Source organism: Xyrauchen texanus, chromosome 49, assembly GCF_025860055.1.
Source record: "Xyrauchen texanus isolate HMW12.3.18 chromosome 49, RBS_HiC_50CHRs, whole genome shotgun sequence".
Classification (NCBI taxonomy): Eukaryota; Metazoa; Chordata; class Actinopteri; order Cypriniformes; family Catostomidae; genus Xyrauchen; species Xyrauchen texanus.
Window position 1 is genome coordinate 12,113,336 of NC_068324.1, and position 20,933 is coordinate 12,134,268.

Here is a 20,933-nt window from a genome sequence, read left to right on the forward strand (position 1 = left end):
GGACAAGAGAAAGTATTTACACATCGAAAAACTTGCATACTTCTCCTCTAAGGAAACAAGTATTTCTTTCTAAACCCATGGAAACATTGTTGCTTAAATGTGTGCTTACTTCTTCAGGAGGATTTCTGAGGCTCCTTTGCTGAACATACGGTAACTTCCATCACAGTTTTGTAGGACTGTGCTCATGGATTTCCTCACCGAGTTGAAGGTGTATACTTTGAACAGTTTTTCCTCAGGATATTCATTGCGAATCATTTGGTAATCTTTTCGTAAGTCAAGGGAAAACCCCAGCAAGGCACATTCTGTTTTGTTCCCAACTTGACGGGGCAGACCGCCGTCTTTCTCAGGAGGCTAGATGAACAAAAAGGGTTCATTTACTTAAATTATAAAATCAAATCTTACAAAAAAAGAGCAGAATCACAAAATATGATATTGTTTGTCATAAAGTGGGTTCCAAAAGTCTGAGACCACATTGAAAATCTGGTATAACTAAGAAATTTGGAAATTCATGTACATTTTTGAACTAATATTACTATGCAGATAATATAAGATGCAATTAAAAAATTTGAACTAAATAAGAAAAAAACAACTTGAAGCATTTTCCATGGTTGTCTTTTTTGGACCACCAATGCATTTATATATGTTTTGATATATGGACATTTGGACACACAATGTACAGTTTTCAACATAGTCTCATGGAATGAATGTTACTATAACTACATTTTTATCAATTGACTTTTACGTGCCACGTTCCACATTTTCTTGGTGCAGTTTCCTGGTAAAAATTAACACTAGAGGTGCTACAACAATTGTGCATTTTATTTTTCATTTTCACCCAAATCATGAGTACAACGTCTGATTATGACTTTATAAAAACGTATTTTTCTCACTATTGCTCACACACTGCTATGATATCAAAACACATTTACTATAACGCATTATTTGAAAAACGATACATTTTAACGCTTGTATTACAGACTCATCTACATTTACACACTTATTCCAATATGATTAGCTTAGCAAGTGAAACAAAATGATGTGGTTGTTTCAGAAAATGGGCTTTTCATTTCACAGTTTGTTTTGGACAGTGTTCGTTAGGATTAGACATGAGGCCTTCTGTTTTTAGCTCACTATTGATTACGTTTAGATTAAAGTTTTAGGTTAGGGAGGACCTCCAACTACTACCGGTATTCAGCTTAAAAGTCTGATTACGACACCATTTCACTCGTTTTTGGCACCCCCCCCCACTGGACATTTCACTATCAAACTGCAGCCAAAAGTGTAAAAAGACACATCATTCTTTTTTGCAAAAATTTTGCCACGGTCACGTAATGTTCATGAGATCAGGCTGATAATTTCTTACCATGATTTTGGAAGTGTATGCACAGTTGACACTAATGCCTGTAGTAAGTAGGTTCATGATTTTGTCTGGAATCAGATCAGGCTCTGGGACCTTCCTGTAGTGTCTGTCTGCAATATACACTTGAACCACCGTCATTCTGTTCATAGTTAAGGTGCCTGTTTTATCCGAGCAGATTGCAGTGGCATTGCCCATTGTCTCACAAGCGTCCAGATGTCTCACCAGGTTGTTATCCTTCATCATTTTCTACAGAAAATGACAAATTAACAGAAAGATGCAAATTAATGGGAACATATAAGCAATTATGCAATCAATGGCAGATTTAACTCTTTTAGTAAGTGGAAACATTTGCCCCATTAAATTTTATTTCTGTCCACTACATCCAACCTAGAACAGAATATTATGAAACATATAAAAGGTTAGATTAAAAAAAAATCCTGAGGAATTCAATTCTGACCCTGGACCCAATCATATTGCTAGATTCATAGATTCAATATCACTACAGTATTTAACATATAAAAACACATTTAATGTAATCGCAGACACACCAGTTCAGCAAGATCATTGTCATTAACACAGGATACAGGAAAAACAGATCACATACTTTGACAGAATAAGCCAATGAGATGGTGACGGCGAGGGGTAGACCCTCAGGCACAGCAACAACCAGCACAGTGACACCGATGATAAAGAACTTAACAAAAAACTGGATGTAGATGGGAGTGCAATCTTTGATCCAGGGAAGCCCCTGAACCCAGAAAGTATCCACCAAAAAGAGCACCACAAGAATGATGACAGTGATGGCTGACATGAAGAGACCTGGCAAATAAACACATCAACAAACACAACCATAAAATAAAAATTTTCACATACGTTTGTGAAACAAGGTAACATAAACGAGTTGAGACATGCGAGTACAAATGTTATATCTATATTTTACACCTGCTTTTCCAATTTGTACTGCTAGTTTGGTGAGCTTTCCTTGAAGCACAGATTTCTCTTTCTTTGGTAGCTTTGCTTTTTTCTCTTCTGCATCATCATCACTGTTGAGGGACTCCATCTCCACTGTACCTCCAACCTTATCTGAATGAGATACAAACCCAAAATCAATCTGACCTTTATACACTTGAATTGTAAATGTATTACCATGCAATAGCATTTAATGCATTGTGTATTGGGCCATTAGTGAAAATTAAAAAACTGCATTATTCTATTCTGTTAAACATGCTTTTATTCAAATATGTGAAAATATATCTATAGCAAACCTAGCTTTGATGGTTGGGAATGCCAATAACTGTGTGCATTTCAATTACATTTATACACACAAGTTCTTTTGCTGACTATTGCAAACTGAAATAATTTGTACTATGACAAAGCACATTTCACTATCTTTTAAAGGAATATTCTGGGTTCAATACAAGCTAAGATCCAATAAACAGCATTTGTAACACTTTACAAAAAGGTTCTATTCGTTAACATTAGGTAATGCATTAGGTATCATGAACAAAGAATGAACAATATATTTTAACAGCATTTATTCATCTTTGATAATGAGGCTGCAGATACCCTCTGTATGGTGCTCACGGCCTTTGGAAAGGGTCATGAAGCATCAGAGTATTACTCCTCCTTGATTCAGAGCCTGGGTGATGAAGCCTTAACTGCTCTTAAGAGGTTATGGGAAAGAGATTTGCACTTGGAATTGGAGGATGGGGAGTGGGAAAGAATTTGAATTTTTTTTTGAACTATGTCTAGAGATGCAAGGGAATGCCTTATTCAGTTTAAGATTTTGCATGGTTTATTGGACTCCCTCTAGATTTTTTAGGCTGGTTTAAAAGACACATCTACCTGCTGGCGATGTCAGTTGGAGGATGGGCACATAGCCCATGCTCTGTTATTCTGCACTAAGATTCAAGAATTCTGGTTAAGAGTGCAGAACTTTATCTGTGAGGTTTTAGATACTCAAATTTGTAAATATGTATATTTAGGGTCGGGGTGGTATTAAAGTATGTGACAAATATACAATAAGCTGGGCCAAACTAGTGTAATGATTGGCAGGCAAATAATTCTTAAATGATGGAGGTTAAAAGGCGCTCCTTCATTTCAAGTATGGTTCACCGAATTGGGCAGGGTGGCGGCATTTGAAAAGATGTCATTTAAACAGCTTGTTAGATTAGATGTCTTTGGTTAGAAAAATGGGACAATTCTTGACCTTTCTGGAAGGCTCCCAGTGAGGACAATGTGGAGAGAAACATGATTTTGGTCGAAATTGTAAATTGTATCCTTTGTGGAATTCTTTCTTTGTCCTTTTCTCTCTTTACTTGTTGATTTTTATAATTACATTTTCTCCAAAAATGTTGTTTGTTTGTTTATGGCAAATGGTCTGCACTTATATAGCACCATTTTTAACCTTAGAGGTTACAAATGCGCTGTACACTGTGCCTCATTCACCCATTCACACACACATTCATATACCAGTGGCGTCAGAGCTGCCATGCAAGGTGCTAGCCTGCCATTGGGAGCAACTTGGGGTTCAGTGTCTTGCCCAAGGACACTTTGGCATGTGGGCCAGGAATCAAACCGCTAACCCTGTGATTAGCGGCCGACCTGCTCAATCACCTGAGCCACAACCGCCCTATATATGTCTTTAACTCAGGCTTTGACCACAGGAATATTTGCTGAGGGTCAGGGTGAGGTTGGGGATTGGGAGAGGGAAAGGGAAATAATTGGGGTTAAAAGTTGATTCTGCATATATATTTATCTTTATACTCTACCATATATAAGAATCAATAAAAAGTGTTAATCACAAAAAAAAAACTTTGATAATGTGATTTAATAACAACAAATCTTTTTATTGTTTGTTCATGTTAGTTCATGGTGAATTACATAACTAATGTTAACATATACAACTTTCAGTTTAATGTATTAGTATATGTTGAAATTAGCATGAATTTAGATTAATAAATGCTTTTGAAGTATTGTTCATTGTAGTTCATGTTAACTATGTTAACATATGGAACCTAATTGTAAACAGCATTTATAGCATAATGTAGATTACCACAAAACCAAAAAATCACTTCAACTTGATTTTTTCAATCATCTTAAAAAAAAAAAAAGCATTTGAGGTTACAGTGAGGAATTTACAATGGAACTGCATGGGGCCAATGTTTTGATGGTTTAATAGGAGAAATGTAAAGCAAACTTTTTCACAAAAGCAACTGCATTAATCTCACTGAGCTGTAAATTTGTTGAATTCGGCGTTTTTGTGTGACTACTAAATTACTGGGATTACAGGTTTTTTGCCATTACGTCGTCATGAGCAATTTTATCACACTAAAATTACATTAACACACATATTGTTTACATTTTGGCTATACTTTTGAAACAGTGAGTATTTTAATGTCTACAGATTGGTCCCATTCACTTCCTCAATGTAACCCAAATTTTAGCTTTTTAAAAATTTTTTCAAGAAAAGACAAATCGAAATTAATTTGGGTGATTATTAACATTATGTGGCAAATGCTGTCGATTGAGCTTAACTTGTATTGAACCTGGAATATTCCCATAAAAGAAGCTAATTTCACAAAATAAATAAGCTGGACATTTTATCTAAAAAGCATAGGATCAGTGAAGAACCAATTTCTTCTAATTTGTGCTCTGACTCATAGATCATAAATCATAGATCTTGAGATGTTGTTGATGAGAAACACATTTGTCATATATCTACTATTTTACAATAATCTTTATAGCAGATTAATGTACACACAAAGGCGCAAAAGCTAATTCACACTTAAATACACATTGGATGGTTCATGTGTGTGCCTGTCTATGAGTGGACAAGAAGAAAAATCAACACTGTCAGACCAAAGACTCTAATCTTCTTATTGCTAATCACCATGAAAAGAGCAAAGAGCATCTGTCATGTAGCCACTGACTCCAACCATATGTTCACAGGACATTCTCACAACTTAAAGACTCAAGATACCACAACACATAATGCATAACTACTGACTGAACAATGTCAGTGAAAGCTAGTTCCTGTAATATTCCTGCAAGTTATGAGTGGATTACAGGGAATGTTAGGACATCCAATTCAAGTACAAGTGCTGATCCTCACCTTTCTTTTTATCTCTTCCATCTTGCTTTTTGTCTGTAAGAAAAGTAGAAATCTATGATTTTAATAGGAGACAAGATTACTAACTGAATGTACTTTGTAGAAATCTGAAGCATTATATTCAAAGCAGTAGTTTTCAACTGGTGAGTTGCGACCAAAAAATGGGTCATGTGTTCTGATTGGGTCGTGGACAGCAGGAAATAACAATGCTAAGTGCAAATAATAAAATAAAATAAGTAATATAAATGCAAATAAAATGAAATGCACATTTGTAAAGACATAATTGTTTACTTTTGTATGAGGAAAGTCCGGGTCCTGAAGCATGAAGCTCCATATGTAACAGATAACAGATATCTTAAATGGTTTTATGGTTGTACAGTCACTCAGATCTGTTACACAGTCTCTAGCCAAATGTGTATTGATGATTTTCAAATGAATTGTTTTAAAATAGTTCAAAGGGAAACATGAGTATTTTAGGGGGAAATTAAATCTTTAGTAGTACAAACTGTAGTATTTTTTAACCCTTTTGGAAATGCGTTTTAGAAACGCAGCTTGAGCAACTTACTTTTCATTTTTTCTTTCTTTTCCTTCTTTTTCCTCTCATTTTCTCTCTTTTTCTCTTCCTTCTCTCTTTTCTTCTTCTCCTTCTCTTCTTTTTTCTCCTCATTGTCATCATCATCATCTTCACCGGCTCCAAGCAGAGTAAAGATGATGCCAGTCTGAGAGTTCACGCCCACTGCAGTGACCAGAATTTTACCCGAGCCCTCCATCACATGTGTGCCTGAGGTAACAAAGTTAAAATAGGGGTAAAAGCATATTATGTTATATGGACTTAATGTGACCATATAAATAACACTAAAAGCCAAAAGCAACATAGTATTGTCTAATTTTAAAAAGGGGTGGTTCACCCAAAAATTAAAATTCTCTCATTGTTTACTCATCCTCATGTCATACCAGATATGTATGACTTTTTCCTGGACAGAAATGAAGATATTTTGAAAAATATCCTGCTCTGTTGGTCCATTCAATGCAAGGGAAATGTAACTAAAAATTTTAAGCTCAAAACTCACCTAAAGGCAGCATTAAAGTAATCCATAACACTTGGGTGGTTTTAGTGCATGTCTTCAGAAGTAATATGATAGGTGTGGGTGAGAAAAATATAAATATTTAAGTCCTTTTTACTATCAATCTCCACTTTCACTTTCACATTGTTTTTCTTTAGTTTTTGGCGATTCACATTCTTTGTGCATATCGCCACCTACTGGGCAGGGAGGTGAATTTTAAGTCAAAAAGTACTGACATATCTGTTGATCTGTTTCTTACCCAGACCTATAATACCGCTTCCAAAGACCTGAATTTAACCACATAATGGATAGTCATATGGATAACTTATTCTACCTTTATGTGCTTTTTGTAGCTTCAAAGTTCTGGCCACCATTCACCTGTATTGAGTGGACCAACACAACTCAAATATTCTTCTAAAAATCTTAATTTGTGTTCAGCAGAAGAAAGAATGTCAAGCACATCTGGGATGTCATCAGTGTGAGTAAATGAGGAGAGAATTTTCATATTTTGGTGAACGATTCCTTTAAAAAGCAACATTTGCCTCCAGGTTATGACTTATAGGGGTCTTTTTTGCTGTTATGAGGGCTTTTTTTAAATAACCATTTATGTCAAACACATCAATTGAATAATGTACATTGTATGTATAAATGAAATACATTTTGACTGTTACTCATAAAATAGTCATTCAATACTTCATTTGCTTTATATTATGTACAAGATTTCACAACACATTTAAACGCTTTGCTTAAGAGATTTTAAATATTTGTCCAGTCCCTTTGTTAGAATATACATATCTCCACTGTCTATAGTAATGCTTTATATTTAAATTATACCAGGCATTTATAAGTGTTTATTCATCAAATAATTAGAAAAAATGTGTAGGAATTACAATGTCAAACTTTTACTTAGCTTGTTACCAGAATTTTTCCATTGTTTAAATAAAGTAAAGCAAAACCTGAAAGCAGCATGGGGTCTTTGTCCAAAGTTTTTTTGACATGGTCAGACTCTCCAGTGAGTGAACTCTCATCAATTTTGAGATCATTCCCTTGGATTAGCACACCGTCAGCAGGAAGGAGGTCACCTGCAAGCACAGAGCATTGGACAGATGGTTTCGTCTGAGACACAACAGACAGATGTTTGTACCACATGCCAAAAGAGGCTTTAAATCAAGCAGTGAGGCTCTGCCAATGCAAAAGAATAAATAACAACAAAAAACAAACAAAGGACAACACTGTATTTCATACTTTAAAGGGATAGTTCACCCAAAAATGAAAATGTACTCTTGTTTACTCACCCTGCAGGACTTTCATGGAACACAAAAGTAGATGTTAGGCAGAATGCCTCAGTCACCATTCACTTTCACTGCATCTTTTTTCCATAAAATGAAAGTGAATGGTAACTGAGGCATTCTGCCTTATATCTCTATCTGTGTTCCATGGAAGACAGAAAGTCTTTCAACGTGAGGGTGAGTAAATGATGACTTATTTTTCTTTTTTGGGTGAACTATCCCTCTAACAGTCCTGGGTAAAGAGAACAGCAGGGATCCGCTGTCACATTTTGTACAAACATTGTTGCATTTTAAGCCTGGCCTATAATAACATGAGATTAGTACAATATTCATGTATTAACATTGTTATGATGGTTCCATCACAAAGCCAATCACTGATGAAGACTTGTACTTTGCATTTTAATTTTAATTCATTTTTAAATATGGGAGGGACAATGAATCATTTAGCTGTGTTTTAGCTTCTTTAGCTTTTGCGTTTAATTAACTCATATTTTCATTTTATTCATTTTTTAGCACAACAATTATTTTGAGATGAAACAATAATTGAAGGGCCCCAGCAGTACCAACATGGACCTCCTGTTGAAAACCCCTGATGTAAAATGAAAGCATTGTTATTTAGCAAAGGGGGAATTATGCAATTATTCTAGTCTGATTACAACATAAACACCAGAGATGACTCTCAAGGAAGATTATTATGTTACCATATTTTACTTGAGCGATGTCTCCAACCACGATCTCGGACACAAGGATCTGAATGACCTGTCCAGCTCGGACTACACTGAACCGCTGCTCTTGTTCGATTCGGTTCTGCAGCCCGCGGAATTGCTTCTCTTTGCTCCAGTCATTAAAGGCAGTGACGAGAACCACACATACGACAGACAGGAGGATGGCAGCTCCCTCAATCCACCCTGCCTCTGCCTCACCCTCATCCTCAACTGCTCCAGCTGCCCTGCCACAGTCTGCACCAATAACACACTCACTTAAAATAGGCACATTAACAACTAACATTTTTAATGTGTTAATTTAGGAGATACTTCTATTTTAAATGAAAAGTTTGCTATTTTAAATGAATATCCTTTAATATGGAATAGAATATCGTGTCCACACTTTTTCATATAAAAAGTTAATGAGCACTGGGGCTGTCCAGCACCATAAAAGTAGTCTATATGACTTGTGCGCTATATTCCATGTGTTCTAAGCCAAACATAAACTCACATTCTCATAAACTCACAAGTGAGAAACAGACATGAATTTAAGCCATTATTCACTGAAAATGGAAGGCCCTTTCCTCATTCACTTTGGCCAGGATATTTTTCAAAGATTCACCATTTCTGTTTTTAAACAAAGTCTAACATATTTGGTATGATATTAATAGAATTTTAATATCATACCAAGGACCATTAGTTGCACTTGTACAGCAAGTGAGGAACAGGATTTTAATTCTATATGTACACCATGCACTCAGGTAAAAATATATTAGAAATGTGAGCTGAATACATAATAGCAAGATGTCCTCTCTAGGCAATGTGACAATTCCAAATTCATGGTTATTCAACAGAAGCGATGAGCAATATAAATCGAGGCATATTATTCATAGCATCCCTGCAATACTCACATTCTCTCTCAGCATCAGGAGGTTTATAGAAGGAAAGGCCTAAGGATATTATGGCTGCAACTTCCAATATAATTAGAGTCACATCCTGCAACGCTTCCCACACTAACTGTAGGAATGTTTTTGGCGTTTTTGGAGGTATAAAATTCTTTCCAAATTCTTCTTTTCTTCTTGCAATGTCATCAGAATGACCACTTAAACCTAGAAGGCAGGAAAGAGCAAAAGAAACATTAGTACTGCTTTGATAACAAAAATATTGAGAATTTCTGCCATAAAAAGCCCTGTTCCATGATATCTTTGTGTGTGGTCTCTATGGGTTGATTTTGAGCCAATTTGATCTAATTTGTATTATTTTTTTAAATGTTGTAAATTTATGTAGCAAATGAAAATCCCTGAAATTAACATTTATTTGGAGACAAAATATGAATGAATCATTTTCAGTTTTGTTCAAGGTCATTAAATAATAATAAAAATATCAATAATAGTCCAATAAGTGAAAAGACAGTATTTGGGGTAAAAAGCCCCCCTGTTGGAGGGGCTAAAGACCCCTATTGAACCCATTCCTTTTTTTTTTTTTAAGTGGGGCGAATAGATTTGTTATGATTTAGTGGGCTCACACTCATCCAATCATAATAGTTATTAGTTTATTTATAGAATACTTGAGGTATAATAAAATGCCAAATGTGTTTGAAATTAACAGGAAATGGTTGACTTTTTTCTGAAGAAGATATTTTGAGTAGGCATCATCTTAATTTGTTTCTGAAAAAAAGCATCTTTCTGTTTCAAAATTATTTGCATTAGTTGACAAATTGTGCCCTATATATTGTCCTTGTATATACACTATATCAATTTAACCCCCCTAGGGGCCTTTTACCCCAAGTGAGGGAGCCTTTTACCCCAAGTGAGGGAGCCTTTTACCCCAAGTGTGGGAGCCTTTTACCCCAAGTGAGGGAGACTTTTTCCCCAAGTAAGGGAGCCTTTTACCCCAAGTGTGGGAGCATTTTACCCCTAAGTGTGGGAGACTTTTACCCCAAATGAAGGAGCCTTTTATCCCAAGTGAGGGAGCCTTTTACCCCAAGTGTGGGAGCATTTTACCCCTAAGTGTAGGAGCCTTTTACCCCAAGTGTGGGAGCCTTTTACCCCTAAGTTTGGGAGCCTTTTACCCCAAGTGAGGGAGCCTTTTTCCCCAAGTGAGGGAGCCTTTTACCCCAAGTGTGGGAGCCTTTTACCCCTAAGTGTGGGAGCCTTTTACCCCAAATGAAGGAGCCTTTTACCCCAAATGAAGGAGCCTTTTACCCCAAGTGAGGGAGCCTTTTTCCCCAAGTGAGGGAGCCTTTTACCCCAAGTGAGGGAGCCTTTTACCCCAAGTGTGGGAGCCTTTTACCCCTAAGTGTGGGAGCCTTTTACCCCAAATGAAGGAGCCTTTTACCCCAAGTGAGGGAGCCTTTTACCCCAAGTGTGGGGTAAAAGGCTCCCTCACCACATTTTTTTTTTTAACAGAATTTTAATCGAAACAACATTCCATTATTAATTATTTTCACAAAAATTATGTTGCTCCATCAATAATCAGTAAAAATGTATACATTATTTCGACCTTAACCCAAAAATAGTTTGCAGGTCTGTTCTGATTTGGTGGCGGACAGGAGGGAAAATCCACGCTAAATGCAAATAATAAGGTGCATCTAACCAAATGAAGGTGCAATTTTAGGATAGCTAAATAAATCAGCTTATCCACTTTTAAAACAAAGAAAAAAACATGAATTTGTTTTTGATGCCAAAGTCTGTAAGTCCAATTTAACTCTACAATATTTCTGTTCAAAACTGTCACTTTATAGAAGCTAGACAAATTTGCCAGATGCAAATATGAACAGGTTGTGAGACATGCCCTCATCATTGAAAACAATGAACAAAACTATGTAAGGTAAAAGAAAACATGAGGCAGTCTACTTTAAATATAGGGTTACTTACAAAAAAGGATAAACGTGGTTTGTGTTGTCCGTGATTTGTGCAGTGAATTATTGGCTGCTAAGAGCATGAAACCATCGAAATTCAATTTTGTACAATAAACAATTTCAGAACTGTGTTGACCGCCACTGGGTGTCCAATATAAAATATGGGTCCAGAATGAAATCTGGGTCTTAGATCACCAAAACATCTCTAAATCAACTTATAAGTAAAGCTATATATTTTGAGTTAGCAGTTGTTACATAAAAAAGAAATATTTTAAAATAGTACAGGGGTGGTAAAACATGCTGATTTAACAATTTTCAAAAATGACTGATGTGCATTATTGCATCATTATGTCTAAAACTTAGAATTTTATTAAAATTGTATGTATTTTTATTGATAAAGTTCACCCAAAAAGGAAAATTCTGCCATTGCTTAATTTACGAAAAACATGAGGATAAGCAAATGATGACAGAATATTCATTTTGGGTGATCTGTCCCATTTAAACAAAAACAATTGGATTGCATTTTTAAACGTTCAACTCTAAAGTGACCAAGAGAACAGCATGAACACAAACATAGTGTAATCCCTCTCTTCCTCCCTTTGCTCGATTACGAATGCTAGTTCTCTGCCCCCACAAAGGTTTTACCCACTCTTGGCAAGGGCAAAAATGAATGTACTGTAAATTCCGTGCAGCAGAGCTGCAGCCAGTGAGATTATGGCGTGAAGCAGAGCTATGAAGAGCCTGTCTCAGTGCTGCAGTTTGAGGTGAGTGGGATTACATGAGGTAAATCAACTGGCTGACTGCTATGACACATAACCAAGCTAAATGTGTGGCATATCAAAATCACTGTAAAAATGGCTGAGCTAGTGACTAAAATCAAACTTAAACCTTACTTAATAAACCAAAAATCAAGATTCAATTTTAATAGGAGGTATGACTCAAACAAACGCTTGACAGACATACTGTGTTTTTATAATGCACAAGAGTAGAGTGTAAACATATTTTGCTGGAATTATCAAGGGGAACATAAGCTGATCATGGTGTTAGACAAATGATTGAAGTTGAGCATGCTGAAATCATATGAAAAGGGATTGGTCTAAACTGCAAAAAGACAGCAGATGAATAAAATGAAAAAGGGGGACATTTTGATGGGACAATCCATGACCTGGCCTTCATAACTAGTTCAAAAACGAAGCAAGTAAAGCTGTGTTCACACTGTACAATCTTGGACACGATTATGACAATTTGTCATAGGGCAAAATCAGCAGTATCTCCAATCCAAGATCTCACTTGGATTATATCCTACAATCTGAAAAGAAAAATCGTAAAGGACCGTAAAAATCATACAGGCAGCATAATGTCATAAAACTCTTTGGCAGAGAAGAACAGCTGTAATTTAGCTAAAAGTTTATATTCTAGGTCAAGGGTTAGGGTTAGTTAGTTTAGAGTTAGGTTAAACTATGGCACTCGGGCCAAATCCAGCCCTCTGATATGTTTTGACCAGTATGTGGAACCATGCCTGACAAACATTTTGACCGGGCCACACTGGAAGCGCGAGACTGCTCTGTTGGATTTTCATGCCTGGAAACTGTAAGTGTGATCCAATAGCATTCAAGTGCAGTCTGTTAAGGAGCATATCATTGATTTCACCCACTGAAGGAATACGCCCCTTCACTGAAGTCCGAGTCGGTGGTTTGAGTTAGTCGTTTGAGCAACCAAATGAATGCATTAGTACCCTTGTTCGCGAACACCATGAATGAATCAGTCAATCTCGTTCAACAAGAAAATGCGCTGGATGAATTATGAAAACAATGGATTGATAAACAACTTTTACAATGGCATATTGACTATATTGAAACTCATTATAATTTTTAGGCTAGTATTGTTGTTTTTTTTGTATTGCTTGATAAAAAGTCATGCTCAGCAGTTGCACAATATGATAGATATGCTTTGTTGTCATTTGTTGTCATGTGGGGAAATGCTTATGATGCTTAATCACTCTCCAGTGCTGAAAACTCTTAGTAGTGCTGACATGCAAATTTTTATAAATGATAATTAGACTAGTTCCGATCGTGAATAACTGTGCAATTTTTTCGGTCAAAGCGGAAAAGATGGTCATTTAACGCAAAAACATAACTTGCAGAAACGGTCAATGAACTAATCAATAAACTAATCTGAGAGAATCTTTTTAGGTCAACATATTCAAAAGACTTGAGTCACTGAGATGATTCGAAATCACCACCACTGTACAGAGTACCTATTCCAAGTTCTTCAAACCAACAGATGGATCCACTGATTTAAGATGAAGTAGGCTAAGATGTAACACATTACACAGATTTAAATTTTTATCTCGTTAGCCTATGATAGAAAAACTTATAATAAAAGACCTGTTGACATGACTGGACCTTTTCCCCCCTCTTCATGTCTTGATATGCACATGTCAGTGAACAGAGATAACATCTATGCAATGACAAAGTAGGCCTATTTTAAAGCAAGTTGCTAAGAAATGTATAAATACAGCAAAGTTACCAATATTAAAATTATGTTCAAGGAATACATTTTAATTGTAAAATTAATTAATGTAATAAAACCAGAAGAATAATCTCTGTGACAAAAATACCGTAGGCTCACTCCGGCCCCCCTTAAAAACATAACATTGACCTGGCCCTGGCAGTAAAAAGCTTGGATACGTGGATATGTTGAATGAGCCTCATTCATTAAACAGGAGCAGAACTATTTTGTTGTGTGTGTAAATCATTCGTAAAGCTTTCGTATTTTCAAAATGTTAGTTGGTACATTTGCAGCTGCTCCTGACCACGTGTAAATCGTGTGTAAGATATCCAAACATGTTGTGTTCTTCAGGTAAACTGCAATGACAAGGCTACATTTTGATTAAATAATAAATGAAAATATTTAACTTATAATTGAATGCGTGAAAATTACCTTAAAGAAATATTCTGGGTTCAACATAAGTTAAGTTCAATCGACAGCATTTGTGGCATAATGTTGATTACCACAAACATTTCTCCAAAATTGCAGTTCCAGTGAGAAACTTATAATGGAATAAATGGGACCAATTTTTTGAAGGTTTAAAGGCAGACATGGGAAGCTTATAATTTTATAAAAGCACTTACATTAATTCTGTTGTTAAAACTCATGTATTATTTGAGCTGTAAAGTTGTTTAAATCCTCATTTTTGCAGTAATTTTAGGGTTTGTTGATATTACATCGTCATGGCAACGAAGTTGTAAAATTGGCCATAACTTTACTCACATAAGGTTATTAAATGATTTTATCACACTACCATCATGTTAACAACACTCATTTGTTTATGTCTTTTGGCTATACTTTTGAAAAAGTGAGTTTTTAATGTTCTAAATTTGGCCCCCATTGACTTCCATTGTAATTGCCTAACTATAACCCAGATTTTTGCTTTTCGACTGAGCTTAACTTGTATTGAACCCAAAATATTATTTTTAAACAATAAGCATGTTTTCATGAGCTGAATGGGAGGCTAAACATAAAGTTAAAATGTGACGAAACTGCAGTATACCCAACAGACTCTACAGCGCATGCAGTCCATTCATGCATCACGAGCCGGCACGCTTCCCTTTCTTTTAATCGCAAATATAAACATGCCCGCTTTGCTCCGGTCAGTCTGTACGGATGACAGCCTACATTCCGTGTTTGTTTCTTTTTGCTTTCAGAACAAAACATCATGTAATAAGGAAAACACCACTATTAATCTTTGAGATTTCCAACCCAGCATACAGGTACACTAATATACTCAAAACTACATTAAACGATTAAAAGAGAAATCATAAACCCACATCGTGGGGTTCAAAAATCTGAGTCTATTTAAAATATAAATTAAACCTGGAAAAAAGGTTTTGGATTCTGCAGGTGCGATTCACCAAAAAGGGCTAAATAGTTGATCTGCTTGTGATGCGCAAATGGCTTGGAAGTCGCGTCACACTTTAATACTGTTTAGCCTCCCATTCATCTGATGAAAACATGCTGTGTGATCATGAGGATTACATCAAGATGTAGATTGATATGCAGGTGCGAAAATTTCATTGCAGCTGCATTGATATCTTTAAAGTATAGTTTATTCCGAACTGAGCTTGGCATGGGGCGAAAAAGGTCATGTGAAGACGCAGTTTGTATTTGATTTTCTTGAAAAAATGAATGCCCTAATATGACTGGTTGGACAGTTTTCTCATTTGATATGAGCTGTATAATTAAGGTTTCCTAAATTAGTACAGGCATCGATAAATCACATTCTGTTGATAACATATCGTCTATCCTAATACTGTTAAACCTATAAATACACCGTTGCGGGCAGGTGTGTACACAATATAACAGGAAAAATAGAAAAGGCCTGCACACTGTAGTATATCTTGCAAATCTGTAATCTGGAATTATATCACTGTTCCTATCATGATTTACCCGACAATGTTCACCAATGAAGCTGGTGATGCTCTCAACTAAACAAGAAAAAGTTAACTGTGGTGGGCCTCCTCATGTGGGCATTTTTTTTTACACATCCAGTGCTGTGTATTGTTTTGCTTGCCTTTTTCTAATGTGTTATTTTTCTCCTGTGTTTGTGCTGTGATTTCCTAGGACCGAATCATTGAATGATGTGATGATTGAAAGATTGGATAACTCCACCCCACAGTCATTATGGCTGGCTGACTAATTGGCATGGTCGGTTTATAATCGGGAGAGCTGCTCTCTGGAAAGGAGGGTGTTGTGTCTTCGGGCTGGTCACTTATCTCCATGCTCGCAGATCAACAAGCTCCACAGCGAATTGTGTTATGTTGTTTTCTTGTGTTAATTCGTTTGTGTCATTAGTTTAATGCAGCAACCTGTAGGGGTAACCTGGTATATACATTTATCTGTAAGTGGGTTTTGTTAGTTGTTTTGGACCTTTATTTACCCTAAAGCCAAATATATTGCTGCTTTAACTTTAAAGAATTATTTTTGTTAAATAACAACAGCGTCTACTTTTCATTGTCGCATGTGTTTTTGGTCTGGCGGTTGGCTGAAACCTTTTATTTTATTACTCCCTCACCCCCTATATGAGGGATCGTAATAACGCTAAAGCTTCATGTCAAACCATTTTTATTGACCTCTTGGACTGTCTGATTCAGAAAAGAGCCACAGATGACGACAAAACATGGAAGGAGAGTAAGTTCATCACTTATTTTTTTTTAATGATGTGAATGCACTTCATTCATAAAAACAATGTAATTACTGCTCCGCATAGATGGTAATGAGCATTTATTAGCAAGTCTGGTGCCTTCCTTTTATATGCTGTTTTCATGGCCATGTATTATGGTGTGAATGAACGTCCACACGCCCCTATTTATGAATGTTTGGAACTCATTAACATACATGCAACCGATTTAACAAAACAACCTAGGTGTACATAACATTTGTGAAACGGAGGAATGTTCTCAGAAAGGTCTATTTTACATGTTAATTAGATACTCCCAATTTACACATACCGTATGTATGAAAGTTTCATGAATGAAGCCCATTGAGTTTCAAAAAACATGTTTTCCATAGTTTATTGTCCACTGGAATTTTTCCAGTTGAATGATCAACACGAAGGTACACAACGGTACAACTCATTGAACAGACTGTACATTTATACCTAACATTTAATTCAAAGGTAGACCAATATATCGGTTTACCAATTAATTGGTGCCAATAGTTGCTTTTTGGAACATCTATGCCAATTGTTTATTTTTTTTCCTCTTTTCTTGGTTGTTCAGTAACAGCAGCTTCTCGAGGTGAAATAAAAACCATCACTGACACCTTGTGAGAACTTTCTGTATTTAAATCTGTAAAAATATCTATTTTCTTTTCCTTCAGTGCATATTTTGTTATTTCGTTCAGTTGAAGTTTAAGATATTAAATGTCAGCTTTATGCTGACAACATTGCTTTTTATACATCAGCTAAGTCACCTGCCAAGGTAGCAGAGAACTGAAAAGCTCAAGTTTAGGGAGTATCCCAGTCACTCGAAAAAAGAAAAAACACCTAAGTTTGAATGTTAGGAAAACAGTTTCTATGTGTTTTTCTAATAGAAAGCAAAAATGAAAATTGAGATACAAGACATAGAAGAGGTAAACGAGATAAAGTTTTTAGGTATTATTTTTGATTTACAACTCAAATTTGACACATTTAAAAAAACTTTTGAAAACTAAAGATCAGCTGAAATTGTTTGAAACTGATCAGACAGTAGAATTTAAAGCTCAGCTTTTTATGTATGCAATAATTTTGTCCCATATTTCAAATTGTATCACAGTTAGACTCAAACATTAAATCCACAATAATAAAAATATCACTATATAATCAGGTTTTGAAAATCATGGACAATAAACCAAATCGATATTGTTATATTTAAAAAAAGAAACGCATAATTTTCTTAGTTTTAAAATGATATATAAAATTTGTATTTAAATGTAATAATATAATAATAAAGCCCCACAGGTGTTATTTAAATGTATGGTAGCAGATTAAGCAAGAGCACAGTGAATGGTAACTGTAGGATTGACTATTGTGGAAAGACACAGGGGCAACAGGCTTTTTCTGTGAAGGGTTCTCAACTTTGGAATATGTTACCAAACTAAATAAAATTAATACGAGACATAAAAACTTTTACACTAAGTTTTTACTACTTACTCTGGTTGCTATAAAAAGCTTAATTTGGTAAATAGCCTACTAAACTATAGAGCATTGTAACAAAGACAAGTCTCCATTTCAAAATACGAGTTGCGGTATTTCTCAGGCTTGTTTAAAGTTAAAAGTCACACGTTATGTACCAAATCGTATTTTTTGCTGGTTATTATTGGGATTTTGGTTAAACAATAAACTGCATCTGTGATTTTATTCATTTTGGACTGTTGTAGCCTCTCTGTCCATCATTGTAAGTTAGTAAGAAAATTTTTCATCATTCTCTAAATTATTTTTAAAAATATCAGCCGTTTGATCGATTATCAGCCTTTCCCACCAACTTAGTTATCCGTATCGGCAAAACCCATTATCAGTCTACCTCCATTTTTCATTCATGTAAAATTTAATCTGACTTAAGTCCATTGATTGGAAATATGATATATCTGGGTAATTTAACTGTTATATTTGATGACAATCCTCAATAATTTGCTCAAAAACAGTATGTTAAAAGATTAGCAATTGGCTAAATAAAATACAATCACTATTAGTTGTACCACAGGACACAAGATAGAGGCTGACAATGCCTTACAAAGCCAAAATATGTTTTTTGAAAGAAGCTACAATGCTATTCACACAAGTGACTGAAAAAGTATACCTAATTACCAATTCATTTAGTTGACATTTTCTTCCAAAGCATTTAAAGTGAATACTTTAGGGGACAGTCCACCTTAAGTGATCTGAAGATAAGTGTCATGCTCAACGACAACATGGTTATAGTTCATGGATCAACCCTTGATGTGTTTGAACTATAACCTTTGTGTCATAAGCCTAGATCTTTCTCAATTATAGGCTACACCACCCCCACCTTGACTAAATCCTCTACAGCTCTACAGAGTTGAATACTACTTCGTTATTCGATTGCCCAACAGATATAGAATTTCTAACCTGGATGCAACAGTTTTCCAGCAACAAGAGATTTGTCTGTCTACACTGGATGCAAAACTGTGAAAGTGGAAAATAATATTAATATATAATATTTTTATAGCAGTTTTTTGATGCAACATTTTTGTCCTCTAAGGTACTGAGTGACTTTTTTTTAAATTTAAAATGTTGTTGATAATCATTTGACATATCCCAGACTGTGATAATCCACCCCAAAATTTCCCCTTAACATTTAGTATATGGAAAATAATAATTATATAAACAAACTGCCATTTAAAGGGCTCAATTCATGAAAATGAATGAATATTTGGTAGTTATGATCAGGACCAGCCTGAGGCGAGATCCCTATTGTCAGAGGCATCCTCTTGGCTGCCATCCCAGCTAGCTCACCTATGCCTAAAACCGGCCCTGATCAGAAATTATGTTGGTTACAAAATTAACTAATTTAAAGTGGAAAATAATATTATTATATCCCATTATTATGGCAGTTTTTTGACGTGGACATTTTTGACCTCTGAGTAAAATGTTTTCATTGACGCACAAGGGTTAAGTTGCCCATTTTCTAGAATCATTACTGTAGTTATTCTGACTTGCTGAACTGTGAGCACAGAGAGGATAAAGAGACTGCAAATGCATATAAAAATATATGGGTGCTCTCAATATCTCACCAGCCCCTCATCTCAGTCCTATTCTGTGAGGATCCAAATTTAAATCAGATTAATTTTGGTCACATTACAACTAATCACAGCAATTGTAATGTAATTTTGGCAACTTTATAAAAAGGTTCCATTCGTTAACATTAGTTAATGCATTAGGTATCATGAACAATATATTTGTACAGCCTTTATTGATTATAATATTAGTTTTTACAATTTTTACAATTGTTCAATGTTAGTTCATAGTGCATTAATTAATGTAAACTAATACAACTATTGATTTAAAAATGTAATAGTATATGTTGTAACTAGCATTAAGTTCATTAGTTAATGTTAATGTTGTAAATAATGTTAACAAATGGAACCTTTTGATAAAGTGTTACCGTACTTTTACTGTGTGGGGCATAAACATATAACAACACAATATAAATTGCAAAAGTGTGGCAAAGGGCACTTTTTAAAAAAATCGGTGCACCACTAGAAGCAATGGTAATATTTACCCTCTATTGGTGATGATTTCAACCTGGAGCAGAGTCCCTGAACATCTCCATAACATTCCTGGATTCTTTGTAATCCGTCTGCCCCTCTGAGTTCCATGAGAGAGCGAAGCTCTTTGAGTGTACAGCCAAAATCTCCATCATGATTGGCTTCTGCCTTGTACTTCGACCCACGGAATGAGTTTCTGGCCATGATCTCTATGAAGCACGCCAAAAAACGGTGGAGAAGTGGCTTCCTCTGAGGCAAGCAAAATCCTCAGAGACAAAATTTCCCATAAACAGATGTAATTCCTCAGGGATGCAAAAAGCAACTCTCCAAATGACAGACCAAGTGTACCTGAAAATACATTTTCGTTAGATTTTTCTGTGTTTCTTCTCTCATCATGGTTGGATCAGAGTCATCAGGTGCACACCAAGTAACATCTGAAACAAAAACAAAAATACAGAAAGTGAATGAATTCCCGTTCACTATAGTAGAATTAAAATAAGAATACATTTTAAATATGAATACAATTTGAATTCAGGTGGCAAACAGGATGCAGAACTGTAGTTGTAAATTGAAACAGAATGAAATTTAAGTGACATTTTTAATATTGCATTTCATTTTCAGTATGGTTTACCCATAAACATGTACACAACGTGAATGGAGTATTTCCAGAAACATTAAATTATATTAATAAACAGAGCTTGAATGCACTTTTATATGAACCTTTAGAAGTTTGTATTCTAAACTTCATTTAGATTATATTTACTAAGCACTGATATTAT

General features: G+C 35.4%; 1 protein-coding gene across 12 annotated transcripts in view; it reads right to left on the minus strand.

Annotated features, from left to right (window-relative positions):
• LOC127640629 (plasma membrane calcium-transporting ATPase 1-like) overlaps window positions 1-20,358 on the minus strand; it is a 31,354-nt gene extending 10,996 nt beyond the window's left edge. For 2 of the 12 annotated variants that reach the window (XM_052123308.1, XM_052123302.1), the window contains exons 1-9: window positions 20,169-20,358; window positions 9,440-9,637; window positions 8,526-8,783; window positions 7,492-7,617; window positions 6,037-6,252; window positions 2,303-2,425; window positions 1,965-2,179; window positions 1,364-1,606; window positions 110-351 (exon numbers count right to left, since the gene is read on the minus strand). In XM_052123308.1, the coding sequence (XP_051979268.1) occupies window positions 110-351; window positions 1,364-1,606; window positions 1,965-2,179; window positions 2,303-2,425; window positions 6,037-6,252; window positions 7,492-7,617; window positions 8,526-8,783; window positions 9,440-9,637; window positions 20,169-20,358 (1,811 nt within the window). Of the gene's footprint in view, window positions 1-109; window positions 352-1,363; window positions 1,607-1,964; window positions 2,180-2,302; window positions 2,486-5,474; window positions 5,508-6,018; window positions 6,253-7,491; window positions 7,618-8,525; window positions 8,784-9,439; window positions 9,638-20,168 lie in introns of all 12 variants that reach the window. The other 10 variants (XM_052123299.1, XM_052123298.1, XM_052123307.1 and 7 more) reach the window with 10 other exon arrangements.
• Between the last annotated feature and the right edge of the window lie 575 nt (window positions 20,359-20,933).